Raw genomic sequence first — 21,402 nt, 5'->3', positions numbered from 1 at the left:
TGTTCTTGCGGCTGATTTCTGCAGAACACAAAGTGTTTGGAAGCCAGAGTGATATAATCCGTGTTCGGGATTTGAGGAGCAAAATGGAGCTACACGCTTGATGGTTATGTGCATATATAGCATCGTTCACGGGCTCCAGGGACGTGCTGGACCATCGGGTAGATTTTCACAGGCTCCCCCAGAAGGTCCCGGGAGTGTGCAAGGCCCGGCTGCGGGGTGGGTCCAGCCTCGCGACAGGCTGCGCTTCAGGTAGAAAGTGCGTGTCCTTCAACAAATCACAAAACTGGGGGCTTAGAAAAACGTGTCCGGCCAGTGACGCTCCCTGACGTGCTGACCCGTGTTTTCAAGAAGCACAGATGGACAAATGTCCCTTTCCTGCACATCCTTAGCGCAAAAAAAAGCATTATGAAGACCAAATGTCGATTGTCCTAAAAAATGGGAATGTGTTTCATTTTTCTGTTCGTTACAGCTCGGGGGGGCGGAGTCTAACATGAGCCGGTTCCTTGTTTCTGGCCTTTCCCAGCCTCTAGAGGCACCTGCGCTCCTTGACCCACGGCCCCCCAGTCCCAGCAAGGGCGGGGTGTCCAGGCTTCCAGCCTCCCTGACCCTCCCTCCCCTGCCCCGTGCGTCTCCTCCAGGTATGAGGCCCTGGTGATGCCGCCTGCCCGCCCCCGCCCCTGCCCGCCCCTGCCCCCCCCCCCATAACCCCGGCCTTGGAGGAGAGGAGCTGGTGAAGGGGGACGAAGGCCCAGCAGGGAGCTGCCCTGGGGGGAGGCTGGGCTGCACTGAGAGGGGCGGGTGGTCTCAGGGACCCTGACAGGGGCCCTTCCTCCTGACACAGGGATACCCAGCGAGGGCCCCTGGGCCGATTTTGGGGGTGAGAGGGGGACAGGAGGGCCGGGGCGAGGCACGGCGCAGGGGGAGAGCTGTGACCCGCAGGCTGCGCACAGATGATCAGTGGCCGGGGCTCTCACCAGCAGGGCATCTGGGGGCCCCTGCGGGCTCGAGGTCCCGCCTGCGCTGCCCGGGCTGGAACCGAGCGGTGGGTCCGCCTCGCCCGAGGCCCGGGGCGGCTCCCAGACTCGTGGGCTGTGGCCGGGGCTCAGCTCCTCGCAGGTGCAGGGCGGCGGTCCCCGTTCCGTTGCTGTCCCCGCAGGCTCTGGCTGGGTGGCCTCCCCGGGCAGCTCCCGGGAAGGGCCGAGGCGGAACCCTCCAGGTCGGACCGCCCCGGAGAATCTTCCATTTGAATTTTTTTTTAAGATTTTTTTTATTTATTTACTCATTTACTCATGAGAAACACACACACACACACAGAGAGAGAGAGAGAGAGAGAGAGAGGCAGAGACACAGGCAGAGGGAGAAGCAGGCTCCATGCAGGGAGCCGGATGCGGGACTCCATCCTGGGACCCCGGGGTCATGCCCTGGGCTGCAGGCGGTGCTAACCGCTGAGCCACCTGGGCTGCCCTTCCATTTGGGTAACGCAGAGTCAACAGGTTAGGGACCCTGGTTACTCCGCCAAACCCCCGTGTCCTGCGGCGATTCACACCCTTGGCCGGAGCTGGAGCGCAGGGTGGGTCGCGCGCTGCGGGGATGCTGCGGGGTCGCCGTGGGTCGTGCCCTCGAGCTGCCACCAGCCACATGCGAGGCTCCGGGCCTCCCGGCCTGCAGCCATCGTGCGTGTCGTGGGGCTCCGCTGCATGGAGCTCTCCCCGCTCTCCGAGGAGGCTCCAGGGGACCTCAGTGACCCCATCTGACAGCTAGCCACAGGCCACCCCTGCTGTCACAGCAGCCGGCGGCATCCTCGGAGGGTGGGAAGCTCGCTGGCCGGCTCACACCTGTCTCCTCGAACCCCAGATGCACCAAGGTCCCTTTCCCACGTGCTTAGCGCAGGAAGACCTTGCGAAGAGCGAGTATCTCAGGAACACGGAAGCGTGTCCCATTTTTCTATGAACGACAAGGACGGGCACGATGGCAGAAAAGGGCTTCGCCGGCCGCTTACACACCCAGCCGCCGCGGCTGGAGACGCCCGCGAGGGAACCGGGCTGCAGCTGGGGGCGGTGACCGGGCGCCCTGGCTCCCCTCACGTGGCGCGGTCCCTGCGGGGGGTGCAGGACCCCAGGTGGCTGGATCCCTTGGCCCACGAGCCCCGCCCAGGCGGGCGCTACAGGTTGCAAACCGATGCCAGGGCCGAGGGCGGTGGGGAGGGAGCCAGGAGCTGCTCGGGCTGCAGGTCAGGCTGGGCGCTCGCAGGCGGGCGGCCCACGCGGTTCAGGGTGCGGGGTGCGGCCGCATGGACGCTCGAGAAGGGAAACTGCCCGCTGGCAGCCGTGTGGCTCTTCACAGGGACGCGCGTGGCAGCAGAGCGGTTTGGCGGGTGTCGCTGAGACCCCTTGGCAGGCTGTGCTGGCACCGCTCCTTCTGGGGGGCGTCTCCGCGGGAGTCGTGCCCCTGCCCCTGCCGGGCTGTCCGTGGTGCGCACAGGGCGGCCCCCCACCCACCTGCGGCTTCCCAGCTGCTTCCCACTGCTCGCCTCTCCTGGCCTGGTGCCTGTGATGTCCTGTCCTGCACACCTGCCCCCTTCACCCGGGGCCTGAGTGCACGAAATCCCACGTCCTGCCTGTGTCCTCCGGGCCCGGCAGCATGCGGGGTGCCACCGGCTGGGCGCCTCCTCCTTGGGCACCGAGCCACATGTGCTTCTCCGTGCACACCTGCTTCCTGAGGCCAGGGCCACCCCTGCCAAGGGCACAGCCACGGCTCCCTGCCCCCGGCCCCTGGACCCCGGCCGCGTGTCCCAGGGCAGCTCCCCACCCGAGACCTAACTTGCTGCTGCTTCTGCAGCCCAGGTGCCGGCCCTCCCCAGCCCCAGACCCCGAGGGGGCTGTGGGCGCCAAGCAGGGGGTTTGCATCCCCATCGGACCCCCACCCGGCCTGCCTCCTCCTCCTGTTAGGGCGGGAAGCGCAAGCCGGGCCGGGATTTTAACTCAGAAAGATGATGGCACAGGGAGGAATGAACACCTTTATTCTGAAAAGTGGCTGACGTGGACACAGTGAGCAAACACAAGGAATCAGAAAACTAACACATAAAGAGGGTTTTCAGTAAAACGTAGAACCAATCACTCCCCTGAGGAAGAAGAGCTTTGGGTTGTTTTGTTTTGTTTTTTTGTTTAAAAAGCAACACCTCGCTTTGTGCCACCGAAGGCCCAGGGCCCAGGCTTCCGAGTAGACGGGGGGGTCTGCAGGATAGCACCTTTGTTCTCGGGGCTCAGGGGACGTGGGCTTGAGGGCGCCATGGCCTGCTGTTTGCTGGAGACGCTGGTGCGAGTCTGTCCGTGCTGAGCCCCGTGGCCCGAGGCCGCGGGAACCCAGGTCTGACCCCGAGCAGCGGGGAAGGGGAGACTCAGGGGTTAGGGCTGAAAACTCCCCTGGACCCTGGCTTCCGTCCGTCTGGCCCTCACACGACGAGGTCGCTGGCAGACCTCGGGGGCGTGAAGAAGGCTAACTGAAGAGTCCCGTGGGATTGTCTCCGCTGTGAGGGGCACACGGGAGGGGAGGCGGTGCTCAGCGACCCCCCGGAAGGGAAGGGGGGTTTCGGGGACCTTAACACGGAGGGGACAGGGCGGGGGACACGGGGGCTTCTCAGGCTTCCCTGTATGAGCAGGTGGCTCCTCGGGTTGGTCGGAGCGTGCGCGTGGCGCCCACTTCGAGCCGTCGGCGGAGGGACTAGCCCTGCGCCACCTTCCTGGACACCGTCTGGTAGAAGACGCCGCGCAGCAGGGCCTGGTAGCTGGGCACGCGGAACAGGTGGCGCTCGCCGAAGGCCACGTCGTACTCGGCCGTCTTGCCGGTGACCAGGACGCGCACGTGGGGCTCGTTCACCTGGCGGCCCACCACCACCACGAAGATCTCGATGTCCGCGCGCTGGGCCTCCTGCACCGCCTTCTCGATGGCCGCCGCCGTGGCGCCCTGCGAGTTGCCGTCGGAGAAGAGCAGCAGCCTCTTCTTGGCATCGCGGGTCGAGGCCTCGCGGTAGAAGCGCGTCACGTAGCCCAGGGCATCGTTGACGTCGGTGGCGTCGTTGAAGAAGTCCATGCCGTCCACGGTGCTGGCCAGCACGGTGTAGTTCTGCAGGAACCGCAGCGCCCCGCGGCCCGGCCGCTGCTGCCCGGGCCCGCTGTACTGCACCACCGCCACCCGCACGTCGTGCGCCGGGTCCGTCCTGCCTGCCGTCAGGAAGCGCTCGGCCAGCCGCTTGGCGAAGCGCTTGGTGGTGTCGAAGTTGTGGCTGCCCACGCTGGCCGAGCCGTCCAGCAGGATGGTGATGTCGGCCGGGGAGGAGAACATGACTGTGGGGGGGGCACGGGGTCAGCACCCGGCCAGGGCCCCCCGACACGGCCGCCCGGCCTCTGGTCACCCCCGACCCTCCTCCGCGCCCCCTGCCAGTGCCCGTCCGCGCACCCCCGCTACTCACTCGGGCAGGTGTAATCTGGACACTTCTTGTCTGTGAAAGAGAAAAACAGCATGGGGCCTGCGAGCCCTCGGACGGCTCTCCCCTCCGTGACCCCGAAGCAAGCTGGACCCGAAGCACCCCCGCGGCAGGCGCTGCGGCCCTGCACCCCGGAGCGCCCCTCGGAGCCTGGCCAGCACCTCCTCGCTGGGCCCAGAGGAGGGGGCGTCCCCTTACTGTCGAGCGGCACTGGGGCCGAGGACGGTCGCCAGCTACTATCGAGGGGTCCTCACCCCAACCCTGTGTCAGAGCAGAGCCCAGGCCCCTTTGGGGGACGGGGATGCAGAAGCTCAGAGGGGACAGTGGCTGGTTTGTGGGCCCAACACCTCATGCCACACTGTCGGCGGGTGACGTGGACCTGCTGCGTCCCATGTAGGCAGATGTGACCCCGCACCCTCCCACCTGTCACTGGCTGCCCGCAGGTACACCCAGCTGTGCTGCCAGACGGAGCCCACAAGGACCCGCTCTGAGGTAGGCCCTGGGCCGTCTGGGGCACCAGCAGAGCAAGTGCAAGTGTGTGGGTCACACCAAGTGTGTGTGCTCGCAGGACAAAGCCTGAGAAGCACGGTGCAGCCCGCACCCTGGGGAGCCAGGCACGGACCCCGGGGCCCCGGGAAGCTGGGCGCCAGCGTCCTCAAGCAAGAGCGTGAGGCAGCCCTGGGGAGGCCCTGGCTCTGGGGGCGTGGGGCTCCTGCGGCCAGGAGGTCACGGGGGCTGGGGGTGCAGCCGGGCCTCAGCTGCCCCGAGGCGGCTCCCAGCAGGGCTGCGAGAGGCCCCCACGCGAGCCCACCTATACAGATCTGGGTGGTGACGTTCTTCAGAAAATTGTCCTCCAGCAGCTCCGCATAGTTCTCCTTGACCAGAGAGATGCCCGGCCGGCCCTGGGGTCCCAGGCCTTGGCAGGAGATGACGTTGAGCTGGTCAGAGCCCGCGACGTAGCCAAACATGTCCTTGATGCCCACGGAGACCACCTGGAGGGGAGAGGTGGCGTCGGCGCGGCCCAGGTGGAGGAGGCCCCCCGCTCCGGGCTCAGGGTGGCCGTGTGTGGCGCGGAGGTGGCCCCACCTGGATGTCCGGGCCACAGAGCACGCTGAGCGGGGTGGTGTCCCTCTGGGTGTCCGAGCGGCCGTCCGTGATGACCAGGGCAATGCGGTTGTTCTGGGTGGGCGGCAGCAGCTGGTTCCGCGTGTACTGCAGAGCCTCGCCCGTGAACGTGCCGCCCGCCATCCACCGCAGCTGCTTGATGGCTCTGTGGGGCCGGAGCCCTGCGGGTCAGTGCCGGGCGGGGCCTGGGGCGGCGGGGCGGGGCCTGGGGCGGTGGGGGTGGGGCCTGGGGCGGCGGAGGCGGGGCCTGGAGTGGCGGGGGCGGGGCCTGGTGCATCGAGGGCGGGGCCTGGGGCGGTGGGGGCGGGGCCTGGTGCATCGAGGGCGGGGCCTGGGGCGGTGGGGGCGGGGCCTGGAGTGGCGGGGGCGAGGCCTGGTGCATCGAGGGCGGGGCCTGGTGCGGCGGAGGCGGAGCCTGGCGTGGCGGGGGCGGGGCCTGGTGCATCGAGGGCGGGGCCTGGTGCGGCGGGGCGGGGCCTGGGGCGGTGGAGGCGGGGCCTGGCGTGGCGGGGGCGGGGCCTGGTGCATCGAGGGCGGGGCCTGGGGCGGTGGAGGCGGGGCCTGGGGCGGCGGGGGCGGGGCCTGGGGTGGCGGGGGCGGGGCCTGGTGCTTCGAGGGCGGGGCCTGGGGCGGCGGGGGCGGGGCCTGGTGCATCGAGGGCGGGGCCTGGTGCAGCAAAGGCGGGGCCTGGCGGGGCGGGGGCGGGGCCCGGGCCCCTGCGAGGTTTGCAGGCTGCGGCGCGAGGCACTCACTCCTTGAGCTCCTGGACGCTCCTGATGTTGGGGTCCCTCAGGTCCACGTGCTCCTGCATCTGGTTGTGGCTGTACTGCACCACGCCCACGTGCGACTGGCCAGGCTCGAACTGCGGGGTCCCAGGCCAGGGTCAGCGGACTCCCGAGCTCTGGCAGGGCCCCGGCCCTTCCCCACCCGGTGTCCCGGGCAGCGGCGGGGCGGGCCTGCCTCACCTTGACCAGCTCGTCCCTACTCAGCCGGTCGATGACCTTGACAACGAAGTCCTTGGCGATCTCGAAGTTCTGCAGGCCGATGCTCTCGGAGCTGTCCAGCACGAAGAGGATGTCGATGGGGCCGCACTTGCACTCTGCGGGCAAGGGGAGGGTCAGCCTCCAGGGGCCCCCCGCCACCCCCCTGCCTCCCCCAGGGAACACCCCAGAAAGGTTCCAAGGACTCACCACAGCAAGCTGGGGAAAGAGGAGAAGGGAGGAGTCAGGTCTGTTAGAGATCCTACCCCCACGCCCGGGCTGCCCTCGCCAGGGTGGGCTGCGCTGCCCCACACCCAGGCCTCCCCCGTAGGGCAGCTGGGGTGACAGTGGCCCAGCCCCCTCTCCGGGAGCTTCTCAGGACCGGGGCGCACCCCTGCCCCTCCTGCTTGCCCCCCACCCCGCGGTTTAACAGAGCCCTCTCTGAACGCCAAAGGTGGGCGCTGGCGCCGGTGGCACCGAATTCTTCCCAATGAAGACACTTGGTCAGAGATGAGAGACACTCACAGCACATTTTCATGATGATGTCCAGGATCTCACATTCCTGCGGGGACACACATGCACGGGGAGCTCAACGGGCGGCCGGGTCCCTTAGCCGGGACCACGGTGGGACTCGCTTTCCAGGGCGGCAGGCACCCTGGGGCAGGGGTCCCTGCCAGGCAGCCACCCTGCGTCCCCTGTGGCCATCACACACCCCTGTCGCAGTCATAGTGCCCCCCCTCGGGGGTCCATGGCCAGAGAGGTCAGCCTCCCCCCAGTGATCACAGACGCCCACTTACATCTGGTCCCGGGGGTCCTGTGTGTCCTGGGGGTCCCTGTCAGAGGAAGGACAGGGGGAAGGTGGTGAAGGTGGTGAGGGCGCATGGCCTCCTGGATTGCGGGTCTGCCTGCCGGGAGCCTCCCGGCCCTCGGGCTGACCCCACGTCCCATCAGGGGCCCCCAGACACTGGCACTTCCTCCCTAGCCTGCAGGGCCAGCGGGGGCCCTGGGCATGGCTCGCCAGCTCTCACCGCTGGGCGGGGAGTTGTTCCGGTCTGAGTGGATAGGGGTGCCCCCCAGACACCCACCCTGGGCTCTGCTGCGCTCTCCTCACGCCTCACCTGGTTACCAGCTGCTCCCCCATCCCTGAAGCCCCCCAACCCTTGAAATTGCCCGTCCCCTCCTATCCCCCCCGTCAAAGGGCCAGCCGTGCTGAAGCCTCTGCCCTCCGACCCCTCCGCAGCCTCAGAATTCCTGCGAGCCCCCGGCCACGCCCCCTCACCTGGGGACCTTCGGGGCCCCGGTACCCCTTTGCTCCTTTGACTCCTGGTGGGGAGATGTCGTTGTTCTGGAAGGGAACAGCACAGCGTCACCCGACACGACCACCACCAACCGGACCCTCTGCGGCTGCTCTGTCCACGGGCCCTGGGCTGGTGTCCCCTCGCCCCCCGCAGAGCCGCAGCCGCCACCTCCCTCCACCACCACCCCCGCCCCACGTCCGGACCCTGCAGGTGACCTCAGCACCCTGGGGGGCTCTGCACTCACGTCATCTCCGGGGTCTCCGGCTTCTCCCTCGTCGCCCTTGAGGCCTGGGTAGCCTTTGGTGCCCTGCGGGTGACAGGAGCACACGGCCCATGGGGCAGAGAGTCCCGGGGGCAGGTGTGTGTGTGGCGGGGACCCCCGCCCGCGCTGGCTGGGTCCTGTCCCCCAGCACCGGCCCCTGCCTGCCTTGTTTCTACCAATTTTCTATTTGAAACCAGCTTTATGAGCTGGAAGCCATGGTGCTGCGTTTCCTTTTTAAGAAGCAGAAGCTTTAAAAGGAAAAGATAGAGGAGACGCTGTCCCCGCGCGGGGACGGCACAAGGTCCTGGGGAGGCCCTGAGGCCCAGCGCCGGCCGGACGACACCCCGAGGCTTGGGGCGCAGTACCTGGGAGCCCAGGGGCAATGCCGGTCACCCCGGGCTGGGCAGGGGCCCCACAGACTGAGACACGTGTGGGGCTGAGGGTGCACGTGTGAGCATGTGCATGTGTGTTGCACACGTGTGTGAGTGCACCAGGAGCCCGGTGGTGGGCATGTACTCACGTTTATCCCGGGGGGGCCCCTGCTGCCCGGATAGCCCTGCAGGGAAAGACAGGACGGTCACAGCAGGCTCTGACTCGGCCGGGGGCAGGGGCGCCCAAGGGACACCCCCCGCCACCGCTTCCTGGTGCGGCCCCAGGGACGACGGGGCAGGAACCCGGGGCACTCACAGGGAAGCCAGGGAAGCCCTCGGTGCCGTTTCCCGGGGGGCCGTCTTCGCCCTGCAGAGAGTAGACCGAGTCCTGTCACTGGCTGCCGTCCAGTGCAGCTTCCCCCTGCCCAGGGTGCCCTGTGTGACCCGAGTCTGGAGTGGGCGCCCGGGGCCTACGGCGAGCACAGGGACCGCAGGGGCTGCAGCACCCCTGGTGCCCCCAGACACAGGCCGCGTCACCTGTGAAGAAGCACCTCCCCAGACACTGCAGCTGGGACGCTCAGACCCCACGCATGACCTCGAACCCACAGCTTTCTCGACCCTGCAGCCAGGCGTCAGCCCCACCCGGGCCCTGAGCCTCTGGGACCACTACTCACCCTTTCACCCATCAGCCCGGGGTCTCCGGGGGGCCCCGCGGGCCCAGGAGCTCCTCTGGAACCCTAAAGAGGGGAGGAGGATTTGGGAAAGCGAAGTGGACGCGCAGCCAGTGAGCACGGGGGCTCCGAGGCGCCACACCACTGAGCACAGGAAGGACGGGCTTCCGCTCGCCCGCGCGACGTGACTCGGGGAGGATCTTTAAATCCACCAGCTGGAGCTGCCCACGGGGCAACAGAGCCCCTGGGGGAGCCCGCACCTCCTGCCCAAGATCCCCCGGGCGCCCCCGGACGCGGCCAGAAGGGGACCCACGTGCTCAGGGCGGTGACCCCCGGGGCTGGGAGCCGCAGACGGCCGGGAGGCCCAGCCCCGGGGCTCCGAGAAGCAAAGGGACGCAGCTCCGGGGGGCTGCGCAGGCGCCTCAGGCAAGTTGTGCAAAATCATTAAGGGTGTTAGAAAATGTTCATAATGACAAAATTAGAAAACAAATTTTAGGAAGCCAAATTTATAAGGCATAGTATGCAAGTAAGAAAAATAAATTGGGGGGCATCCCTGGGTGGCGCAGCGGTTTAGCGCCTGCCTTTGGCCCAGGGCGAGATCCTGGAGACCCGGGATCGAATCCCACGTCAGGCTCCCGGTGCATGGAGCCTGCTTCTCCCTCTGCCTGTGTCTCTGCCTCTCTCTCTCTCTCTCTCTCTGTGACTATCATAAATTAAAAAAAAAAAAAGAAAAATAAATTGGAAAGAAGCCCAAACGTTCATTTTATCTCCGGGTGGTAGCATTTTAGATTTCAATTCTGTCTAATTTTTTTCCTGCATTTTTCAAGTTTCCTGAAAGACACAGGTGCCGCGAAATGCACTGAAACAGCTGCGCGAACCCGGAGCGGGGGCGCTCCCCAGTCCCACGGCCCTCCCGGGGTGCGGGCGCGGTGGGGGGCACTCACCTCAGGCCCCGGGGGCCCCTCGTCACCTCGGTAACCTTTAGGTCCAGCGGGGCCAGCCTCGCCCTGCGGAGACGGACACGCTGTCACACCTCTTGGCCCCGCAGAGCCCCCAGCGCCCCAGACCCACGCCAGCTGCTCCCCTGGGCCCACGTGTCTCCCCGGGGCCGCTGTCTGCCTTTCTGCATCCAGGTCTTGGTGCCCCGAGCACCAGGGGACACCCGGCCCGAAGACAGGGGAGTGCATGCCAGGTGTGGAGCCGAACCCCCCCGCCCCCGCCCCCGGACTCGGGCCTGTCTGCCGACGCCTTCCGGGAGGCTCCTGTTCACGGGGTTCTCCCTCAAAGGCACGCACTCCCGGTGACCCGGTGTCCCATTCACCGGTGCTCAGCAGGGGCTGTCGCCCTCATGCCAGCGGCAAGGACCCGCAGTCTCACCTCGGGGCTCCTGGGGGTAGCTCTGGGGACATGAAATGGGGGCCAGGAGGATGGGTGGGAAACAGAGGCCCTCTGCGCCCCAGGCCAGGCCAGTGGGAGGAAGGAAGGATGGAAAGAGGGACGGAAGGAGGGATGGATGGATGGAAGGAAGAAAGGGTGGAAGGATAGAAGGAGGGATGGATGGAGGGATGGATGGAAAGATGGATGGAAGAATAGAAGGAAAGATGGATGGGAGGAAGGAAGGATGGTTGGGTAGAAGTATGGGTGGAAAGATGGATGAATAGATGAGATGATGGAAAGAAGGATGGTTGGATGGATGGGAAGAAGGATGGATGGTTGGGTAGGGAATGGGTGGATGGATGAATAGAAGGATGGAAGGAAGGGTGGAAGGAAGGAGGAAGGAAGGATGGATGGACAAGTGGCAAGACAAGCGAGCTAACAGACAGATGGGCATTGACGCGTCTTACGGTCCAAGCAAAATCCTGGACAGCGCCTGCGTACACGCTGACAGGGGACGAGCGGGGGCACTCGGCACGCGGAGTCCACGGTGCCCACCTGGACGGCCCCCAGGGGAAGAGCATCCCAGAAGGACGCTGCCTGTGTCAACAACGTGCCCGCCCCCGCACGCTCTCACACACGTGAAAGGATCAGAAAGAAACTGAACTTCGGAAGAAAGTAAAATCGATCCTTACGGGGGAGATGCGGGGGCAGGAGAACGGCGCCTTTGCCGCACGCCTTTCTCCCGTCGGAGTTAGATTCAACCGCGGCTCCGAAGCCGGAGACAGGGCCCAGCTACAGGGCTCTTTGTGCACGAGCCACAGAGCGTCTACACCCATCTTATTGGAGAGATGTCATCCGCCTCTACCGCCGAGGAGACGCGGATGCTCCAGAGCGTCGGCCTGTGCTCACACGGCCGCGGGCCTGGGAACAGCTGGCTCCTAGGGGGCCCCACTTGGAATTACGTGGGAGGACAGTCCCCCACCGAGCTGGCCTCCAAGTGGGTCCACGCCCCCTGCGCCCCGCACTGGAACCGACCCAGCACATTTTTAATGCTCCTGCAGACTGGGCAGCCCTGCTGCGGTCGCTGCTGCTTTCTGGTTTTTTAAATTCCTTTTTTGTTAAAAGCCCAATTCCTAATTTCTTTCCACGAGAAAAGCCACCAAAAAGGCTTGAGGCCACAAGCCACGCCCTACCAGAGCCCGAGCCCTGGCGCTCTGAGGTCGGGGCCCCCAGACGCTGACTGCGCGGAGCTCCCGGCGCTCTCGGCCCCCCAGGGTGCTGTCCCCTCGTCCCCCACTGGCGCCTCCCAGCTGGGTGTGCGCAGACCCTGCCCTGCAGGCCAGGCAGCTGCCCCCGGGATGCCCAGCGAGTGGCCCCTTCCTGGGCTCGCCTGGGGGGTGGTCGCCCCAGGTCCACGGCCGCATGGCGGGTGAGCCTTGGGCTCCTCCCCGCGGGGGTTTCGGGGCTCAGGCATCTGGAACAGCGGCCTCCTGGCCACCGGCAGGAAGACAGAGCCCTCCCTGCGTGCTGGGGATGAGGCTCCACCGAAGGCCGCGGCCTGGTCGGACCCTCTGCTTCCCTAGCCGCCACTCTCATCTCCTCCCCCAGCACGGCCTCTGGAAAGTGTCCCATCCAGGAATTCCGGAAACTTCTATGCACCAACACTCCCACGTCTACCTCCAGCCAGGAGCTCACACCTGGATTCCCACTGCTGAGCAAGCCTCTTCCCCTGGTGCCTCCTGGGGCCTCAAGGATGCCATTCCTAGCATGGGATGACCCTGCCCCGCCAGGCCAGGGGGCGTCCCCGGGTGTCCCGGGGTCCCCCGCCGCTGCCCCTCTCACCCACTCTGAGGCGGGGGTCTGCTCACTCAGCCCTATGTCCCGGCAGGAGCCCGCGGGGTGACGGGGCAGCCTCTGACTCCCCTCCATGAGCACAGTCCCTGGGGGCCATGGGAGCTGGGTGGCCCCGGCTGCCTCCGCCTCCTGCCGCTGGCTCCTGCCCCTGGGCAGCCCCTGCAGGAGCCCGCACGTCAGAAGTGGAGAGAGCCCTCCCTTACACTCATGAGCTGCCGTCAGCCTTCCGGCCGGTGAGAACACCCCCCCCCGCCCCCCAGACAGCTTCCTACCGGGTCTCCGGGGATGCCGACGGGGCCTTCTCGTCCCTGGTCACCTTGGGGTCCAGCTTCGCCCTGGGGAGGGACGAGTAGTGAGTGTGGAGGCCTGGAGAGGTCAAGCTGCCTGGGCGGCACGGGCAAGGCCGGGGACCCCAGCTCTCCGAGCCAGGAAGCGCCCCGAGCCCCTGCGGGCCTGGCCTCATCCCTCCTCCCGGGAATTCACCACGAGGAGGTCAGCGGCCCTCTAGAGACCTGCATGGCCTCAGGAGACTGCAGCGAGGAGGTTCCTCCCGAGGCCGGGGGCCGCAGCCCGCACCTGCTCCCCCTCCAGGGAGGCTCCCTGACTGGCCTTGGCCGGAGCGGCTGTGGCCCTGTTTGCCCAGGGGCTCTTGGGGTCCTGATCGCACCAGGGGAGCTTGGAACGGGGGTCAGGCCATGTCGTCCCTGCACTGACATCCCTCCCCAACCCCCGTGCTGAGGGTCGTGGGGTCCCGGGAGCTACGAGGAGCAGGGCCGGGGCAGAAAGCAAATCCCTCTTCAGTGACCTCAGCCTCAGGCTAACATGCTCTCCGCATCGGGGCAGCTGGACACCCGTCCCCGGAGGAGCGGTTTTCCTGGGTGGTCACAGCAGGAGGGACCGCGCGGCCGCTGGGGGGTCCTGTTCCCGGCAATGCCCTCAAGGCTCGGTCCGCACCCCAGGCTGCTGGGGTTGTTGGTGGTGGGACGAGCTGGTCGCCGGGAGGGGGGCAGCGGAGAGCCTGCCCTTGGCTCTCCTGGTCTGGACCCGCGGCCTCCTGGCCTCCCTCAGGGCCCTTGAGACGCCCCGGGGCCCGGGTTGGGTTGTGCTGCTGGGAAACCAGGTGAGGGCGCAGGTCGCCAGAGTCCAACGGGGGGCCTGTGTCCTGGGGAGGTGGATGGTCTGAGCCCCTGGGCGCAGGGAGGGGGGGCAGGCTCTCAGCTCGATGAACTCACCGGGTCTCCCCGTGGGCCCCGCACGCCTGGGGTCCCCCGTGGTCCTCTTTCCCCAGGGCCGCCCTGTGCGGAGAGAGGCAGACGGAGGTGAGGCTGCAGCCCAGATGCTGCGGGGAGGAGGGGGCGGAGGCCCGGTTGGGCTCTGACCTCCCTGGTGGGACACCCCGTCCTCTCAGAGCCCGGGGTCCCCCTGACTCCGACAGAAGCCCTGGGGCCCATGAGCACGCGGCTGTTTGGCGGTGAGGCCCACGCCCCTGCCCCACTCACCCTCTCTCCGGGGGCACCGTCCGGTCCGGGGTTTCCCTGGGATTGAGGGGAACAAACAGCGTCAGTTTGGGATGGGAACTCTGACGGTGGGTGGGGGGGAGCGGGGGCGGACTGTGGGTGCTCACCTCGTCGCCGGCTTCTCCCTTCTCTCCGGGGGGACCAGGCAGCCCCGGCTCGCCCTGGGGGGGACAAGGGTGCAGCTGTCCCTCTTGGACCCGCGCTGGGCCCGGGGCTGCGGCCGACCCCCATCCCAGGGCTCGGGCCCCCCCACCTGCGGGGGACTCCACGAGCACTCACCTCATCTCCCGGTGGCCCCGTGTTCCCCGGCCTTCCGGGCTCCCCATCAGCTCCAGGGGCACCCTGCAAAGGTTGGAAAGGTCATGCCCATGCTGTCCTGGGGCACGGCCCTGCCCCGCCCTCCTCCCCCACCGAGCACAGGCACCCGGATGCGGAGGGCCCTCCCCAGCCCCACTCCTCTACCAGGACCGCCTGAAGCCCCCTCCCCGTGGCACCCCTGGGCTCAGCCCCGCGCATGCCAATGCGGATCCAGCTCTGGTCACCAAAGCCTGTTCCATCCGGTTGGAAGTCAGATGGAGGCCCCACGCGGAGATCGCCCAGGAAGTCCGCGTGGCTGGGGTGTGTTGGAGGGTCAGCCTTACCTGGCCGCCCCCCTAGATCCCCCCGCCGCTCAACACGCCAGGAAAGTACCCGCAACAGAACGCTGTGCCCCACGTCAGACGCAAAACCCCATGTCCCCATTCCTGACTTTCCTGCCCGCTCGCAGCCACCAGCAGCCTGTTTATCCTTACATTGTGCCCTCCTGGTGAGGGGACGGATTCCAGGCTGTGCGGCCGTGGGGGCCACCTGGCCTGCTGCAGGTGGGCAGCGTGGGGGGCCTGGGGCACGAGGAGGCCCAGCCCTCACTTGGGGACAGCTTCCGCCTTCTCCACCCTGCTCCCCACCTGCCCCCGCGGAGGATCTGCCTCCGGGAAGGACTTCTGGGTCACGCCGGGTAGGTGGGAGCGCCCGACCTGGGTCACTAACCTTCTCTCCTTTCCGTCCGAAGGCACCTGCGTCACCCTTGGGCCCGGGGGGTCCTTGAGCTCCCTGGTGGGAAATCGTAGGAGGTCAGCCCTTGGTCTGCAACAAGCAGCCGTTGGGCTGGGTGCAAACGCTGGAAAGGTAGGTCTGCGCGGGGCACCCCGGGTGACTTCCGAGGTCCACGTTTGCACCCGGGAACTTAGTCTGAAAATGTCAGCGACAGAATGCAACTTACGTCGAATCCGGGCGAGCCCTTGCAGCCTGGCAGGCCGGGGTAGCCCATCTCCCCCTGCAAGAGGAAGGCGGGTCAGTGCCCGGACTCGCGCTCCGGCCTGGCCACCCCTCCGGAGGCCCCGCAGGGACGGTGGTCTCCCCTTGGCCAGCCCGCTTGGGTCCGCGGGGTCTGGGGCTGGGTAGGACCCGCTCTGGCCTTTCCCGCTGCCTCCACGCCCCGCCCTCCGGCCACCAGGCCTCGCCCCTGGCCTCCAGGCCCCGCCCCTGACTTCCACGCCCCGCCCTCTTGCACCCTGGCCCCGCCCCATCAATCCTGGCCCCGCCCTCCAACAGCCAGGCCCCGCCCCCTCACACCCAGGCCCGCCCCATCACATCCTGGCCCCGCCCTCCAACAGCCAGGCCCCGCCCCTCACATCCTGGCCCCGCCCCTCACATCCTGGCCCCGCCCTCCAACAGCCAGGCCCCGCCTTCCCACCCCTGGCCCCGCCCCCTCACACCCGGCCCCGCCCCATCGCATCCTGGCCCCGCCCTCCCGCCCCTGGCCCCGCCCCCTCACACCCGGCCCCGCCCTCCCGCCTCCCGCTGGGGGGGGGACCCACCTTCATGCCGTCCACACCATCGATGCCTCGCTTGCCCTTCTCGCCCTGCAGGGAGCAAAGACCACGGAGGGGTTCACAAGGGTCAGAGGGCACCCCCAGGGCAGAAGCCAGGCCCGGCCCCCACACTCACCTTGTAGCCCTTGGACCCCCTGGAGCCCTGCAGAGACAGGAGAGAGAGGGAGGGGGTGGCCCCCCAGCGTGAGGCAGGTTCCCGGGGAACTGGCCCGCGTCTCCCCAGGGAGGCAGAGGAGGGTGGCCGTGATGGGCGCCGCCGGCTCAGGCTCGGGCACGCGGGGGGCGGCTCTGTGCCCCGAGGGACACCACCCCAAGGCCCGCCTTACTCACCTTCTCCCCTCGGCTCCCTTTCTCTCCCTACAGAGCAGACAGGAGAGAGGGGGTGTCACTGGTGTCCCGGGTCAACGCCCCGGGGCGAGCCCAGATGTGTTTGGGGGAGGGGGAGACACACCTTCATCCCCTGGTAGCCGATGGGTCCGAGGTCCCCGGGCCTTCCCTGGAACAGAGGAGGGGGCACGTTAGACGCCCCCCGGGGCAGGGGCAGCCCCCCATCTGCCCAGGCCTGAGGCCCAGACAGCAGCCTGAGGTGGTGGTGGGGGTCTCCTCAGTGGGGCTCCAGGATGCCCCCCAGGAGGAGGGGGAAGGCCGGTCCAGGCTTCCCAGGAGTGGGGGGTGGACTATGGGGAGACATCCCTGGGCTGACCCCTCACTTGCTCCACTGAGGTCTGGGCCGAATGTGCTGGAAGGGACAGCTGCTCTCACTGCCCTTGGGGCCATATGCCCTGAAGGTCAGGCCACAAGACCATGGTGCCCAGAAACCAGCCATCCTTCTAGAAGTTTCCACCGAACCCAGCTCCCCTGCCAGCCTCAGGTTTCTCAGCACCCCCACCCCGAGGTCGGGCGCTCGGCACTCACGGGCTCCCCGGCTTCTCCTTTCTCTCCTGGGAGGCCCGGCTTCCCACGTTCTCCCTGGAACACAGAGCAGACCGAGGTTGGGGGATGATTTCTGTTTATTTCTGAGAACCTGGCGGCAGAGACCCCCCCCAACTTGTCCCCAAGAGAAGGATTCACAAGATATTCGGGGAGCTGCAGAGGCCTTGGGGTGTTGGGGCTCCTGCCGTGGCTGCGGCCTGCCCTGGGGTCTGCGAACTCGGGTGTCTGCGCCCGCCCGCAGCCCCCAGGCCCTGTGCTGGCCTGTGCGGCCGGCCCGGCCCCCGACCTTTCCCTCGGGCACCCCCACCCGTCCCCACTGTGCGGGGCTCCCAGGCCGGGGCGGGCTCAGCGCCCGCGGGCGGTGCTCCTGAGGTTCATGGCCGCGGACTCCGACATTGCGCAGCAGCCAGGAGCTTGCACTTGAGGAGCAGCGTGCCAAGGGGCGCGTGGCGGCTGCTACCGCTGACTTTCTGTGGGGGCCACACCTGGCCTGGGACCCACATTTGCAGCCCGGCCCGCGGGGGGTGCGCCTCCAGGGAGCCGTGGGGAGGCCGGTCAGACCCCCACGCTAGCCCCGGTCACGACGTCGGCGGGCCTGGACTCTCTCCCCACGGTGGGGGCCGCCTCGGTGGGTGGGCGCCCTGTGGGGTCAGGACAGCCGCCTGGGGGCCCGCCGCGTCCCTGGCACCAGGGGCTCCGGGCGCAGGGCCGTGTGTGCAGGGCTGTGCTCCATCCTCTGCCTGCAGGGAGGGGTGCGGCCACTCACCTCATACCCGGGGTCGCCCCGTGGCCCGGGAGGTCCTCTGGCGGGCTGCGAGACAGAGAGAAGGGTCAGGCCGAGCCAGCTTCCTGGGTGTCGGCAGAGGGGGCCGGGCCCCTACTCACCTGGCATTCGAAGGAGCAGCACTGCCGGAGGAGGGGGGACAGAGGACACGTTAGAACGCGGGGCTCCGCGGGGTCCCTGGGTGCCCGCCTGCGCTCCGACGGCAGGCACCGGGGGGCAGAGGGGCTGGTGCTGCCCTGGACAGCGGGGGTGGGGGCGAGGGGGGAGGGGAGGAGGGGAGAAGGGGAGGAGAGGGAAGGGAAGGAGGGAGAAGGGGAGGGGGGAGGCGGAGGGGGAGGGGACCCCTACCACTTGCTCCACGTTGTTTTTCTGAAAAGCAAAAGAGGAAAGCGGTTAGCTCCTGTGCTAGCTCCGGTGCGGCCGCAGGGTCCCCGCCGCAGGGTCCCCGCCCTGGGCTCCTCACGATCATGTCCACGATGGTGTCGATGGTCTGGGTGATGATCTCCTCGGCGTCCCGGCTCTGCCCCCAGTCGGCCGCCGTGAAGTTGCGCCGGTACGTGTGGTCCGTGGCGATGATGCTCAGGCGCGGCTCCTGGGGTGGACGAGGGGGGCGGCTGACGACGGCGGGGCCTGCCCCCCATGTCTGCTCCTCCCGGCCCCCACCGCCCGGCACCCCCCAGGCCACGGGGCGGGCGCGGGGCTCCTACCAGGTGGTCGGGCGTGATGGCCACGGAGAAGACCTTGACGCCCAGGTGCTTGGCCTCGTTCACGGCGTCCTCCAGGCCGCCGCACGGCTCCTTGTAGCCCTCCAGGGGGTGCCCGTCCGTCACCACTATCAGGTACTTGTTCTCCTTGAGGTGGGAGCCCCTGCAGGGCGGGCAGCGGGAGGCCCGGCCCGTGAGCCCGAGCTCGGGGCGCCGGGACGGAGCGGGGCCGCGCGGGGAGGAGCGGGGCTGGCGGCCTGGAGGGACGGTCTGGGAGGGCGGTTTGCGCGGGCCGCCGCCTCTCCGGGCCCACCCGGCTGCGGACAGAGGCTATGACAAAGGACGTGAAGCAGGTGGCAACGGTTTGCGGGGTCACGTTTCTCGGCGACGCTGTCTTGGAAAACGCACGGGTACCGGGTACCGGGAGAGGCACAGGTGCCCGCCCCCGAGCGCCCCGACCGGCCGGGGCAGGAGGGGACGGGCCAGCGCGGGTGGGTGCTCGCCGGGGACCGAGCGGCCGCCGCTGCTGCCCACCGGGGCAGGTGCGCGGCGTCCCTCAGCGTCGAGGACACGGGCCGCTCGGGGCGGGGTGGCGCCGACCTGGGCCGGGCACTCACCCCACGAGCAGCTCCTCCAGCCCCTTCTTGATGGCGCAGTCCGTGTAGGTGCCCTTGCCGAAGTACTTGACGGCGTCCACCTTGGCCTTCAGGGCGTCGCGGTCGGCGGGCATGGGCGTCAGCGGGCTAATGATCTCCACCTCGTCGCTGTAGTGCAGGGCGCCCGCGTTCCACACCAAGTTGCGGTCACACCGGTAGTACCTGCGGGGCCGCGCGGGGTGAGCGCTGGTCCTCCCCGCAGGCGCCGCCAGGGCCCCCGGCTCCCCGTGTGTGTCCGTCCACGGGCACGACGGTCGCCCATTTCACAGGCCGACAGGCCGCCCCGCCCCGTCACACCCCGGCAGCGCTGGCTGGACTTCCCTGCCCTGGGGGCCACGCGGGACACGCGGCGGGGCGGGGGGGCTGGGGCGTGGTGGGGAGGGCCGGCCCCAGCCGGCGGGTGACCACTGTCTCCCCTGACATCCGGGGTGCTCAGAGGAGGAGGTGTGTGCCCCTCTGGGGATGGGGTCCCACGTGGACGGCAGGGGGCAGGGCGACAGTGCAGGGAGGCCCCTTCTAAGTGGGACACTGCACGGGTCCCCGTGGCCCTGAGTGGCTGCCTTTCCTGCCCCTGTGCACCTTCCCTGGAGGTTTCAGGGGTCACTCGTTGGGGCCTGGGGTAGATACCAGCCAGTTCAGCAGTCAGGGTGACCGGGGCCCCCACAGCGGTGCCAACAGCATCCACAGCAGGAGAGCTCACCCCATTTCACGGCTGGGAAAACTGAGTCATGAGAAGTTGAGTAAACAGGCCTGAGGCACCTGGAGGAGTTGGGGGACCTCAGGGACCCCGGCATCTGGGCTGAATTCAAGGTTTCAGGTCACACGGCCCTTGCTGGGAGGCCCCCACCCACTGTCCTTGCCACCCCCTCAAGGTTGGGGGTTCAGTGCCCTGGCCCCAGGTCAGCAGGTCAGCAGGGGGGCAGCAGGACGGGGCCCAGGCCCTGCCCAGATGGGAGATTGGGGAAGAGCCTGCTTCTGACCTGGATTCCACCCCATGGCCTTGACTCCCCCATGGGTGTGTCCAGTCATCAGACCGGCCGCTGCCCGGGGAGACCCCAGTGCCACCTCCCCCCCATCCCCCCCCCCCCCCCCCCGCCCGCACACTCCTGGAGCAGATGAAAGAGTGAGGGCGGGAAGGAGGCCAGCCCTTCCGCCTCCGGACCAGGACACTGCGACAGGGTGTTGGCCTCAGGACACAGGCTCCCACCGTCCACGGGGCCAGGGTCCGAGTCCAGGGGTGGCGAGGGGGGCTCTCTTCCGGCACCAGGCGGAACCACAAGCCTCCTGCCAACTCCTGAAACCCGCTCTGCTGGGTTGGGGAGGCACATCTGGGGTCCTGGGAGCCCCCCCAGTGCAGTGCTGTGCCACAGCCCCTGGGGTGCCCTGCACGTCCCCTCCTCACACTCAGCCCCTTCCTGGCCCGTTGGAGCCACTGTGGACGCAGGAGGGTGACTCAGCGGCCTGGTTCCCACCTGGTCCTCTGGTTGGGCAGGGGGTTGGCTCCAGGGTGGGGACCCTGCGCGCCCCCGAGGCTCACGGCCGCTCCTACCTGTCCCTCAGGTTGTCGATGAAGCGCTTGGTGAACGCCTTGACCTTGTCCACCAGGGCCCCATAGGGCTTCAGCCTCAGGGCCACGCTCTCGGAGGTGTCCAGCACGAAGAAGAGGTCCACGGGGCAGTCTGGGCCAGCATGGGGGGCTGAGGTCACACCCCGCGCCCTCCTGGACACAGGGGAGCCACCTCCCCCAGGCAGGCCCCGCACGGAGGGGGGGCAGGGTGACCCTGGGAGCCCCACATGGGTCCTGGCACCACGGGAGGGCAGGGTGACTCTGGGACCTCCACGGGGTCCCGGCACCGAGGGGCAAGGCAGGGTGACCCTGGGAGCCCAGGTCCGGGAGCCCTGCCTGGGGTGTCGGGAGCCCCAGCCTGTGGGGGGGCAGGACGGGGCTGCTTGCTCTGCGCCCCGGGGCCCAGCTTGGGGACCAGGTTGGGGCCCAGGGGAGTCAGACGCCGCGGCCTGGGCTGCTCCCGCAGCGCGTCGCCCTCGGGTGTCGGCCACCGGCCCGGGGTGGGGACGCTGGGGCCTTGGGGGCCGCGGGGCACCGGGACCCGCGCCGTCCAGGGCCGGGAGGGGCGGCGGGACTCACCCTGGAAGGCCACGGCCCGCGCGCTCCCCGGCGCGTCCTGAGCGGCGGCCCAGCAGGCGAGCAGCAGCGGCAGCAGAGCGCGGCCCGGCCCCATGTCCCCGCGGCCCGGGAGCGGGAGGCTCGGCGGGACTCGGACTCCGACTCCGACTCCGACTCCGACTCCGACTCCGACTCGCCCGGCGCTGGCGGCCGCGGCCCAGCCTCAGCCCCACGGGGCGGGGCGGGGTGGGGCGGGGCGGGGGCGGGGGTCCCGGCGGCTGAGTCACGGCCGCTCCCGCCCCGCGGCTCCCTGCCCCGCTGGCCTGGGTGCCCGCCCCCCGCGACCCCCGCGCCCTCCGCGCCCCCCGCGCCCCCCGCGCCCCCGCGCCCC

General features: G+C 68.6%; 1 protein-coding gene across 1 annotated transcript; it reads right to left on the bottom strand.

The window, feature by feature from the left end:
• Nucleotides 1–3,002: 3,002 nt before the first annotated feature.
• Nucleotides 3,003–21,214, bottom strand: COL6A1 (collagen type VI alpha 1 chain). Its single transcript, XM_025462191.3, has 35 exons — nt 21,033–21,214; nt 20,436–20,565; nt 18,848–19,048; nt 18,234–18,393; nt 17,990–18,118; nt 17,875–17,895; nt 17,628–17,648; nt 17,509–17,553; nt 16,725–16,778; nt 16,261–16,305; nt 16,140–16,166; nt 15,925–15,951; nt 15,795–15,839; nt 15,197–15,250; nt 14,965–15,027; nt 14,218–14,280; nt 14,046–14,099; nt 13,921–13,956; nt 13,654–13,716; nt 12,694–12,756; nt 10,135–10,197; nt 9,194–9,256; nt 8,836–8,886; nt 8,669–8,704; nt 8,131–8,193; nt 7,868–7,933; nt 7,386–7,421; nt 7,114–7,150; nt 6,799–6,807; nt 6,574–6,707; nt 6,361–6,470; nt 5,570–5,753; nt 5,295–5,475; nt 4,469–4,498; nt 3,003–4,343 (listed from the first exon to the last, which is right to left on the bottom strand). Exons 1-35 carry the CDS (start codon nt 21,124–21,126, stop codon nt 3,721–3,723), a joined length of 3,081 nt encoding a protein of 1,026 aa, XP_025317976.3. The 5' UTR covers nt 21,127–21,214; the 3' UTR covers nt 3,003–3,720.
• Between the last annotated feature and the right edge of the window lie 188 nt (nt 21,215–21,402).

The sequence above is a fragment of the Canis lupus genome, chromosome 31, assembly GCF_003254725.2.
Source record: "Canis lupus dingo isolate Sandy chromosome 31, ASM325472v2, whole genome shotgun sequence".
NCBI classification, from domain to species: Eukaryota; Metazoa; Chordata; class Mammalia; order Carnivora; family Canidae; genus Canis; species Canis lupus.
Note: the sequence above shows the minus strand (reverse complement) of the source record. Positions and strands in the feature narration are given on the sequence as shown.

Excerpts from the sequence above, each read along its gene's own strand:
- COL6A1 (XM_025462191.3), bottom strand. The coding sequence starts at position 21,126 with ATGGGGCCGGGCCGCGCTCTGCTGCCGCTGCTGCTCGCCTGCTGGGCC. Across the intron at positions 16,306-16,724 it reads AAGGAGAAGCCGGGGAGCCC|GGAAGGCCCGGGGACCTCGG; the intron begins GTGAGTGCCGAG and ends CCTCTGTTCCAG. Across the intron at positions 8,705-8,835 it reads AGGGCTTCCCTGGCTTCCCT|GGCTATCCGGGCAGCAGGGG; the intron begins GTGAGTGCCCCG and ends CTTTCCCTGCAG.